Consider the following 11,550-nt stretch of genomic DNA (forward strand, 5'->3'; position numbering starts at 1 on the left):
GGTATGGGCGGAAAAGCTTCTGTTATTCATCAGTCCTATTTTGGCACTTCCAGATAGAAGACCCTTCTAGGTACAGCTGCATTAGCACACTTACTGAAGGCACCCCCACCCTGCATTACCATAATTATGGCCAATATGTCAGCCCCCCCAAAAAGAAGGGGAAATTCATCATCCCCATCGTCCCCAATCCCTTAAGATCCTTCATCTTGAGCATGTCAAATATTTTGCGCACACGCACACGCGCACACACACACACACACACACACACACACACACACACACACACACACACACACACACACACACACACACACACACACACACACACACACACGGAAAGAAAAAAAAGGTTAATTGAAGAAACAATAGGGCATCTACATGGAGTCATCCTTTGTTTGTCTTGGCAGTTTGGACATGATGCAGTTTGCACCAGCGTGCTGCAACCTCCTGCCAAGGTCCATTTGTCTCCTATGTAAATTAGAGTGAAGCCTAATTGTCTCCACCAGGCCGAAGGCATGGGGAGAGAGTATGTTTTGCACTCCGTCCGTCCGTGTGTATGTCTGTGCGTCCGTCCGTGTACAGCTAATCTCCGGCACCGCCAAACTCTTCAAACACCTCTGCCCCAAATTCTTCAGAACGGCCTGTTATAGCGCCACCATGAGGCCGATTTTTGCTACACATTTCATTACATTACTCAGACACATTTTATCCACACATCACGCAAATCAGTATACACTATCTCTATAGTCATGTGATCAACACGGATCTGTCCCATTTCCCATATTACATCCCAATTGGCTAAGATTACCATCCAAAGCTTGCAGGATTGGTCCGGTTCACACAATGCCACAAATCATAACACAGCGTGTAATTTCTGTGCAATTATACACTCACATTCCCGCTACACATTTATTTTTGTTGCTTAAATAATAATAATAATAATAATAATAATAATAATAATAATAATAATAATAATAATAATAATAATAATAATAATAATAATAATAATAATAATAATAATAATAATAATAATAAAGTGCAAGTGCAACATAGTGCCACATTGTCCCTCAAACAACAACAAAGCATGTCAAAAAATTAAACAGTCACAGTCAATTGACTCTTTCAAGAGAGGACTAAAGACCTACCTTTTTAACAAGGCTTTCTTCTAAATCCACTGATTTGACCCATGCCCTCATGTTCAAAATTGTTTTTGTTTCTTTGATGCTTAATTGTGTGTTTTAATCGTGTGATGTTTCTTTTATGCTTTTGCGTAATGTTTTACGCTTTTGTCGAGATTCGGAGGAATGTAAAGTGCATTATAAATAAAAATCCATTATTATTATTATTAAAAATGCAAACAAACCATAGAGGTGAAAACGTCCGTTTATAAGAAAAGGATGCTCCTTGTGCATTTTTGTGTGTCTGTATACACTATGGATCACCGGAGTTGATCAGTGTGGGGGTGTGAGCATGGTAAAGGGAAACCAACCTCTAATGCTGAGTGGCAGTTGATAATGCCAGGATGTTATATCAGCATCTGCCCTCAGGCACCACGCTTACCTCTCCAAAGCAACCAGCGCCATCAAGCATTTCAGTGCACACACGCACGCACGCAGGCACGCACGCACGCAGGCACGCACGCACGCACACACACACGCACACCCACACACACACACACACACACACACACACACACACACACACACACACACACACACACACGAAGCATGATTGCCTCTGTAACACATTACATTCCCCTGGAAAAGTCTTTGCCTCAGGCTATCCCAACAAATTACAACTTCATTTCATCCATGCTTATTTCATTCTGCAAATAAAGCACATATTAACATACGGGACATAAGGTTTGAACGAGAAACAAAGGGTCTGCCTTGTGCTTACTTACATGGCCAACCTTAAAGCGATCAATGACTCACTGGTTCATTTATTCAGAGAGCATACTGTACATGTTATAGACAGACCCCGCCCTCCTCTCCCTGCAATCACATGACATTACATCATGAGCTCAGTGACATTATGAATATGATTGTAGGGATATCAAAGCTTAAGATCCATATTCCACTATGGTGGCTGTTACATTTAAGCAGTCGCTATGTCCTGATCATTTTGATCTCACCTTCACACAAAGTAATACAAGATGATAATAAGATAATTATATGATCAATTATACATTTGGAACTGAGCTCATGCTTTCGGTGCACTACATGTGTCAAATGTGAGGCTGCCTAAATATACACATGCACATCTTGTGCATGTAACCTACAAATGAATACCATGACGTGATGCCCTATTCTGGGAGCAACATTTTCAGAAATATAGACGATCCACAACGCATTGTGACGCATTGTGAGCTTGCAGATGACATATTTCCTGCAAAGATATTTAGTGTAACCCATGGTATGCAGTCTGAAGAGGCAGCAAAGACTGGCCTCAAGATAAATGTGAAGAAGACAGAACTTAAGAGGCTAAACAACAAACAGTCCAACTACAGCGAGAGAACATCAAAGAGACCGACCGCTTCACATGTCTCGGAAGAATACTTAGCAAAGATGGTGGATCAGATGATGACATCTAAAGCAGAATCAACAAGGCCAGACACGCTTTTACCACGCTGCGACCCATCTGGAACTCGCAAGGCTACTGTCGCTCCGAAATAAAATCAGAATATTCAACACCAACGGCAAGTCAGTTCTCCTCTATGGATTGGAGACATGGCGAGTGACCAAACCACCAACAAACTCCAGACATTTGTTAACCTGAGACACATCCTGAACATCAGGTGGCCCGATAAAATGTCAAACGCCAACCTGTTGGAGAGAACCAATCAAAACTCCATCAGGACACACCCTCCGGAAACCAACTGACAACATCACTAGGCATAGTAGGCAAGCAGTGGACTGGAATCCAATCCACAGGGCAGAAGAAAAGTGGGGAGGCCAAAACAGATAAGGAGAAGATCCGTCGAGAGTGAGGCAAAGACAACCAGACTATCGTGGGCCCAGTTGAAGAAAACGACACAAAACAGAGTCCGATGGTGGGGTGTGACTATGCTCTATCTAGGAGCCTACAGAAATAAGTCAAGTCATGGTAATGCGGTCAATAAAGTATAGGGCCCATTGGAAAACGGTCGGCTAAGTATACTGTAGGGTTTAAGGGGTTAACATTTCAGCTCTGGCAATGCTATAAATCAGAGGTTCCCAAAGTGGGGTCCGGGGAACCCCAGGGGTCCTTCAGGGAGTTCCAGGGGGTCCCCCAGCTATGGGGGATAATTAGGATCCAAAATGGACCCATAGATCTGTAACTCTGAGAGTGTACAAATGTTGTACACTCTCAGAGTTAAATTAACAGTGATTTTACAATATAAATTGGGGGTCTCAGAGATAGAAATACCATTAAATGGGGGTCCGTAGCCTAAATGCACATCAAACTGGGGGTCCTTGAAATTAAAGGGGTTGAGAATCACTGCTAGAGACGTAACAATCTTCTCTTATAGGGGTCCCTGGCATATCCTTTCAAATGGGGGTCCGCGGGGATAATGAGTGTCAATTTGGGGGTCCTTGACATGAAAACGTTTGGGAACCACTGCTATAAATCACAAAGTGCAGGAAAGGTCTCCGAGTTTATTTAGAAGTTGTGCACCCACACATACAACTGTCTGGGATTTTGGACATCGTAATATTGTGATGTGGCATATAGGACAGGTGTTGTATTGTCCTGGTTTTAAAGGCTACATTACAGTAAAGTGATGTAATTTTGGTCACTTACCTGACTGTTGAGGAGAATGGTACTGGTCACTGTACGGCAGTGGCTCAGGAGTAGAGCAGAGTAGAGGTAGAGTGGCCGACGCCGTCTTGCAATTCGATGGTTCGATTCCTGGCTCCTCCTAAATGTGGTAAATGCAGTCCATTTACCTCATATGCTCAGAGCATCTCCCCCTCAACCCAAGGGAAGGCCAAGGCAGAAAGGGAATGATGCACATCAACATCCTACAAACAGATGCAGGAGTCTCCTCAGCAGATGTAGCTCCTGCATGGAGGTGAAGACAGTGTGGAGAGAGAGAATCAGTGGAGGAAACGAGTTTCTGTCATTTCTAATCCACTACATCTCAATGGCAAATATTGTACTTTTACTACACTATATTAATTTGAAAACATTAGTTACTTTGTAGATTTTTATTATTATTACAAAACTTTGGCAATTACAAAATAGCCGATCTACAAGCTCACCACACGTTGCTTTGATGCGCCTTTATGAGCCTGTAGTAGATCTGCTATTTTCTTGACTTGACTTCTGTGCCCAGATTTACCAAGTACCCTCTGTTTTGGTGCCCGGTATCCCACTGTCCAATCGGTTTTGGTGCTCGGATTTAGCAAGTGCCCACTCTACTGAGGATTGGTGCCCGTCTTCATGTATTCGATTCAACAAGGGTCAACTATGTCAGTTCTGCTTAGCACATAACCTCAAATGAGAGGACAATAAATAAATAAATAAAATGTGACTAACTCTTGCTGGTCTCATGTCAAGGCTTTCAGATCACATCCGAAAGAACTATACTCTAGTCTCCACAATGTTTGCACCATGTGCACATGATAGTCTATAATACATATAAGATAAGATAGTAAAGGGTTCCTCTCCAGTAGTTCCTCACCAAAGATATCTTATGATGACTATAAGCTTTAGGCCTACTTTCTCACAGGGCCATAGACTAGGCCTGCCCTACATGTCAGAAATGTTGCAGGTCTATATGTTTATTTTAATTATTTGTAGGCTCTGAATTAGTAGCCTAGGCCTATGAACTGTTTACTGCACTTGTCAGCCTAATTAAGTAGGCCAGGGTAAGTAACCACGAAACAAATTGAGCAATTATTGTTGAGCCTCAGAAATAGGCTGGCTGGCTGAGTGTCTTTTCCTGGCAGGAACTATAGCTACAGATGATGCAACTCATGCAAGTCATAAGGAGCCAATCAACCCTAATTGACGATAATCCTGTGACAGGTCACTCCGTCTCTCCCAGCAGCCAGCCCCACCATGGAACCTCAAACAAGGGAGAGCAAAAGAAGCAAGGAGCCAAACGCTAACCTTTGATATGTAGGGGAGGAAAATGGCTGCGCACCAGCTCTATCTCTACAATTTTCTCTTTTCATTGAAGAAAAGTGCTATTTCATTCATGCCATTTCCGCTCATTCACCAGTCCCCACCAGCCGGGGCCAGCGTAGAGACTCCGAGCACCATCTCGACACGAACGCTCTTATCAATGGAAGTGACGTCAGCGCACGCTGCAGACTGGGGGGTGGGGGGGGCGTCACGTGGTCAGGGGGGGGGGGTATAATACAATAAAGTTGCGCTGACCGCGGTACTGAAAACATTTCTCTGAATGAATATTTTCAGTATACTCCTGAGTCCTGCTTCGATCTAAATGCCACCCCTATTCAAATAAAGCACCACCAAGATCGTTTCATTTTCATGTCGCTCACAGAGAGGGGATTAGACAGACATTTTCTCCGTCCACTTTTAATGAAACAAATCTTGGTTTAACGCGCGTTGTGAGTTTCACCACTTTCCCCGCGTGGTATTCCAGGTAAGTGTGAGGACTCTCGCTCTATAACAGCATGCAGCAGTAGTAGGATATACCAAAGCCAATCCGTCTTAATGTGTCACTTTGGAGTGGACTAGACGATTTATTTGTATTAGATTGTAATCTTATTTAGATTTTTGTGTGGAATTGGGGGGAGAGGGAGGCATGGAGGAATATTCGATGTTTGTGATTTCTTATTTCTTTTTCTTTCTTGTTTTTCTTCTTTTTTCTTTTTACTTCTTTCCCATGTGTTTCAGAAGAATTAATATGCTATAATATGTTAGATAACAGTTCATTATAGGCTACAGATAAATGATCATTTATTGTATGGTTGTTGTATTGCCTCATAAAGGTAAATAAATGTGCAACTTGAAGTCCGAGTAGGCTATATAGCCTACCTATGGCTAATCGAGTAAGACTGTTGCACAGTGAGTCACCAATGAATTCTATTGCACTATTATTTGAATTAAATAAAAATTAAACCCTTCTGAAGGCTCCTTGTATATGAATTATTGCAATAGCCTATTATAGATCAATAATGCGGAAGAATATCCTACTGAATGCGCAGATAATTAGGCTATATAGGCTGCACAAATGTGCACCTGCCGTTCAGCAGGCGGGCTGTTATCTGTGAAGTGTACAGACATGATATGAGAATGCAACAAAATGATGGGTCAATTTTAAGATTTCAAAACTATTATGCCTTTCATAAAAATTATGCCTCAATTATTAGCGCCGAATCAAATATGCAAATATACAAATATCCCCATTCCCCATTATGTCATTATTATCTAACAAATGCAATTTTATTCGTTTCCAACTTTGCAAATCTGCTTTAGAAAAAACTAATATATAATAAATAGTGAAATGGGATGGTCGTTGTTGTAGGCTATCTATTGTGCATGAGCATACATTGAGCGCCTGGCTGCATTCCACCACTGCCACTATCACTTCTGAAACAGGCGCACAAGCTGAGGCACAAAGCGACGTCTTTCACTTCCGAGTGTGACACCACATGCAAGGCTTTGTCCCTATTGAAATCCAAAGGGTTTTCGATTATGGTTTGATTCGTTTTTTATATTTTTGTATAGGCCTATTATTATTTTTTCATTCCTTCGGGGGAATGGACGATTCGGTGACCCCGGGGTTCGCGGCTGCTTTTACGCATGACTTCTCCGTGCCGTGCCGTCTCAACATCAGGCGGGCGCGTACACGGCGCACGGAATACCATCTGTGATCACACACGATGGCCGGTGTATTATTCGCAATAACCTATTTATTTAAAATGTTTTTTTAGAGTATATGTGTAATGGCAGCTGTGATGGCAGTCGAATGCGTTTTCGTTTGGAGGGAGAGGTGAGATATATTTTCGAATATAGCCTACTGATCATTTTTAACTCAGTGTTATACGCCGATTCATCTCATCGACGCATTTTACTAATTTCATGTTGGCTTATTCGTTAACCCTGGCTGAAGAATCGACTTCTGACTGAGGCAAATTCATTTATCATTTAAAAGCATTTCAAATGGACAATGGCTCGATACGCATGCGACGGACAAATGGAAAAAGGTCCCACATTATGTTCAGGCTTTTAGCAAAATGAAAATAATAAAAATATAAAGCAAAAACGCAAAAACAAATATATATATACAGGGACGTATATATATATATGCTATGGTTTCTTCCACCAGAAACCCACGGAAATTAACGACCTCATAGACTATAGTTTACCCACCATGCCTATATCTGCGTGTCCTGATACCTTCATGTCACGCAAGAATGGCAACATTTAAATGTGTTCTCAAGACTGCTTAATCAACTGCAAAAAAGCAATCTCTAACACAAATTACAATTCAAATGGCGTCTATATTTTATACTTGCAAGATATATGCATTTGTGCCAGGATTTATATGGTAGCCTACTTGGTAGGCTATTTGTCTTTGTGTAATTTGCTTGAACTATATGTCATCGAAATACTGTGAATACATGGCTAAAAATCAATCAAACCCGTTCTGGTGATCTCATTTGTACTCCAGCCATTAAAACAAATCTTGAATGTATTTTTGACCACTGTACATATACACCTGCAGCATTCTCAACAGAAACCATGTGCATTGTAATCTCATTGATTTCTCACATGCATTTTCCCCCCTCTCCAACCACCCGCCCTTCTTTTCCAGGTGCTTAACCTCCCTCCTGCCAGTTCTGCATGGTCATGACCTGTCGTCACATCCCTTCCACAGCCCGCCTCCTCCTATTGGTCCTTCTCATTGTCACTCCACAGCTGGCTGGCACCGCCCCTGCGTGGGGTGACAGAGGGGAGGGAGGAGGGGCGGAAGGGCGCACCCGGACACACCGCAAAGAGGACGTCGCCCTCCAATCCCCGGCTCTTGTTGTCGGCACCGCCGAAGGCGACCAGGCACAGGGTCAAGATAGCCCGTGGTCAGACAGCCAAACGGACCCTGCCGGAATGCTGGCTGTTCTACTAGAGGCCCTGGACCACCCAAGGGACATTCAGGACGGAGGCAAAGGAGCCAGGGAAGCGGGACAGAGTGAGGAGCCGCTCCCTGTAGAAAGCTCAGAGTCTGGTGAGATAAGGAGAATGGGGAAGGTAGAGGGACAGAGAACAGGTTCACAAGGGGAGAGGGGAGGAGTTCAGAGGGGTATGGAAGAGCTAGGCTATTTACTAGCTGCCCAGGGTGATGACTTACGGGAAGGAGAGAAATACAATTCATCAGAAGAGGGTCCAGAGAGGTTGGTGGAGGACAGGAGAACCCTGGCCGACAGGGTTAGTGAGGAAAGAGCTCGACAAGAGGAGATTGGGGAAAGCAATTTAGTGAGACTTCTAGAAAAGGGCAGACCTGGCTCCCTCTCACAGGGAGGGGGGAACCTTTCTCTGCAACGCAAAATACGAGGCTACTTCCAAAATATTGACTTGGGTCTTCAAGACAACGAGATCTTGCCTCCTCTGAAGGGCTACAAGGCGTATAACACCCAGCTGGCTCGCGCCGGCAAGAAACTCCACTGGCAGGGGGAGCAGGGGAGCAACCGGCCGACACAGGGCGGGAACTTCATGGACGACTTCGATAACGAGGGTGCAGGGGTCGAGATGGTGGAGGAGGAGGAGGTGGAGGAGGAAGAGGAAAGTATCTCCCGTCTGGACGAGGAGGTGCGAGCTCGTGCCGAGAAGCAGGAGGTGCTCCGGCAGCAGGAGGAGGCGGAGCGTGCGAGGGAGGAAGAGCAGCGTCTGGCAGACATCGCGTCCGACATGCTGCTGCAGTACATGGGCAGGAAGCAGAAGCAGCAGGCGTACATGACACCCCGGCAGAAGAGCAGTGGGGTTTTGGCCACCAGCAACACGGCCGAGGACAAGCGCTCCGAGGAGGTGGTCAGCGATGACGACATGGACCAGCAGATGATTGACAGGCTGATTGAGGTCAGCAGCAAGCTACACCTGCCTGCTGACGACGTGATTGAGATTATAAGTGACGTCGAGGAGAAGAAGAAGAAGAGGAAAGAGTTGCAGCGACAGCCACCCATCAGCAATCCTGTCGCGCCGCGTTTCCGACCTCTGGTACCCATGCCCCTAGCTGCTCCGCCCATCTACCACTACACAGCCTCCAACAACCCGAAGAAGGCCCCTTATGCTTACAATTCTAACAAGCAATGGCAAAAGGATAAAGTGAAGTCATACAAGCAGGACTATTGGTACAAGCCTCAGAAGCAGCTTGACTACTGGTACAAACCCCAGAAACAGTTTCTAGCCTTCCCCTCTTATCCGTACTACCAGAAGCCATATCGAGCCTATTACCCGGTATACTTCCCTTATCCCAAACAACAGTTCTATGGCAAGCCTCTCCCCCCCAGGGACCAATCATTTGGCACCCAGGACCTTGACCTCCAGCCCCCAAGGCGCAGGCACAGGGCTGGGGGTAAGGGTCGTGGGCAGGGCTGGAGGCAGCAGGCAGTACCACGTCTGCCTGTCACCCCTTATATCTCCAACTATATCCTCCCCCACCCACGGACATACGAACCCCTACCTCCCCCCAACCCCATGTCTCCGCCCAGGAGGGGGCGACGTCCCCCTTACTACTACCAACAACAAGTGACAACAACGGGAAATGATTATGAGGAAGACGGACTGGTTCCCCAGCTGGACAGTGAGGAGGAACTGGAGAACTTTATTGAGAGGATCTACATGAAACGCAGAATGTATTAATAAAGATAACTTTTTGGGAGACATTTGTCAGAGCAGAGGGATGAAACAGATGCGGGAAGCAAAGAGAGGTGGCTGGAGAAGAGGATGGAAAAGAACAGAGATAGAGAAATGCTTTGTGGATACACTTAGTTGAGCACCAGTGTCTGACACAAAAATATCCAAAATGTCTTTGGGCTATTTTTGGCATGTGACACTGACACACAACTAAGTAAAAAGTCAGGCTTTAGAGTGAGGATGGTGTTTTGAGTGTGGTGGGAATACAAGTGTTAAGAAGGAAATAGTTGTTCTTACTTTTTCTGTTTTTTATTTTTTATTTTACTGTAGTTTTTGTTTTTCTTGATTTCTGGACAGGGAGAGGATGAGAAGAGGGGAGGGTTTCAGTTTAAAGCTTGAGTTATACTCCATTGCGTGACTGTAGCTTGCCGACAAGAACACATTTTCAAGTTAGCAATGTTGTTAGCTTGAAAATCAGTTATTGAAGGTAAAGCGACACAGTCAAACTACAGAGTTTAAATTAGGCTTAAGCGAATCCCTGTAACCATGTTCAGCCTCTTGCTCAGTTTACATTTTGAAACAGAACATACCATGGTGTATGTCTGCCTCCATTCAGGTCAATCTCTGATGCTCTTGCATATTTCAGAGTTTTCTTAAAAAAAGAAGAAAAGGATAGAAAAAAGAGCATGCAATGTCTCTCTCACTCGCTCTCTCTGTATCTCTCTCTCTCTCTCTCTCTCTCTCTCTCACACACACACACACACACACACACACACACACACACACACACACACACACACACACACACACACACACACACACACACACACACACACACACACACACACACACACACACACACACACACACACACACACACACATGCACACAAACACAGCACATGCATGCACATGCAAACTCACACATGCATTCACATTTGGACACATTCACAGTCAAACGTGCAAGAGACCCATGTTTACAGCACTACTTGCTATCTTTTCTGCAAGTCATAATATGAATTCTATAGTATGACAGTGACTTTGGTGAAAAAAAAACAAAAAAACAAAAAAAACAGCAGTGAGGCAAAACTGAAAAATGGTTTATCATCTGCTTAACTGCCTTCTTATTCCTTAATGAACTGAGACGAAAGGGGTCAAATGCACACGTCAAATCTTTCTTTCAAATGTAAGTATTTACAATGTCACCTTACAAGCACCATTGTTGTTATTGTAAGCTTTACCCAATCAGTATAGACCCTGTGGAGTTCAAAAGCACAAACTGGCAGCAAACACTTCCAACATGAGAGACTATATGGGTTTAATCATTCTCGGGTAGAAACAACTGTGCTTTGCTATCACACCATAAAAAACCTCAGTGTGTTAATCTAATTCTAGGGGTGTAAAATGGATATTATATATGTTTTACACTCCCAGAGTTAAATTGCATGCATCAAAGCAACCTTGAACAGCAAGAGGTCCCTTTTTAATGTAGGTCAGCTTAATTTTTGATCCATCCATTCACTCACTTGCATCTAGTTTTTGCACATGCACAAAGCCTTGTTTTTCACTTATAATATTTTTATTTTCCTTTGTTTAAACAAAAGATACTTGAAGTTGCACCCATCTGTTCTGTTGCCTTCGGAAGGGTTTAAAACAGATATCAACCAAGAGATGGCAAACCTTTTAGTTCATTTTCAAAAGACATTCATTGAGAAGCTTCAGGCCTGGGGAGTCAGCGACTGTG

The 11,550-nt window shown here is 43.9% G+C and overlaps 1 protein-coding gene across 1 annotated transcript; it reads left to right on the top strand.

The window, feature by feature from the left end:
- Window positions 1-5,527: 5,527 nt before the first annotated feature.
- Window positions 5,528-9,813, top strand: LOC306928795 (uncharacterized protein; the record flags this gene model as incomplete). Its single annotated transcript, XM_079509068.1, has 2 exons — window positions 5,528-5,596; window positions 7,775-9,813. The coding sequence occupies exon 2, from the start codon at window positions 7,804-7,806 to the stop codon at window positions 9,811-9,813; it is 2,010 nt and encodes a 669-aa protein (XP_079365194.1). The 5' UTR covers window positions 5,528-5,596; window positions 7,775-7,803.
- Between the last annotated feature and the right edge of the window lie 1,737 nt (window positions 9,814-11,550).

Source organism: Electrona antarctica (assembly GCF_951216825.1).
Source record: "Electrona antarctica genome assembly, chromosome: 8".
NCBI lineage: Eukaryota > Metazoa > Chordata > Actinopteri > Myctophiformes > Myctophidae > Electrona > Electrona antarctica.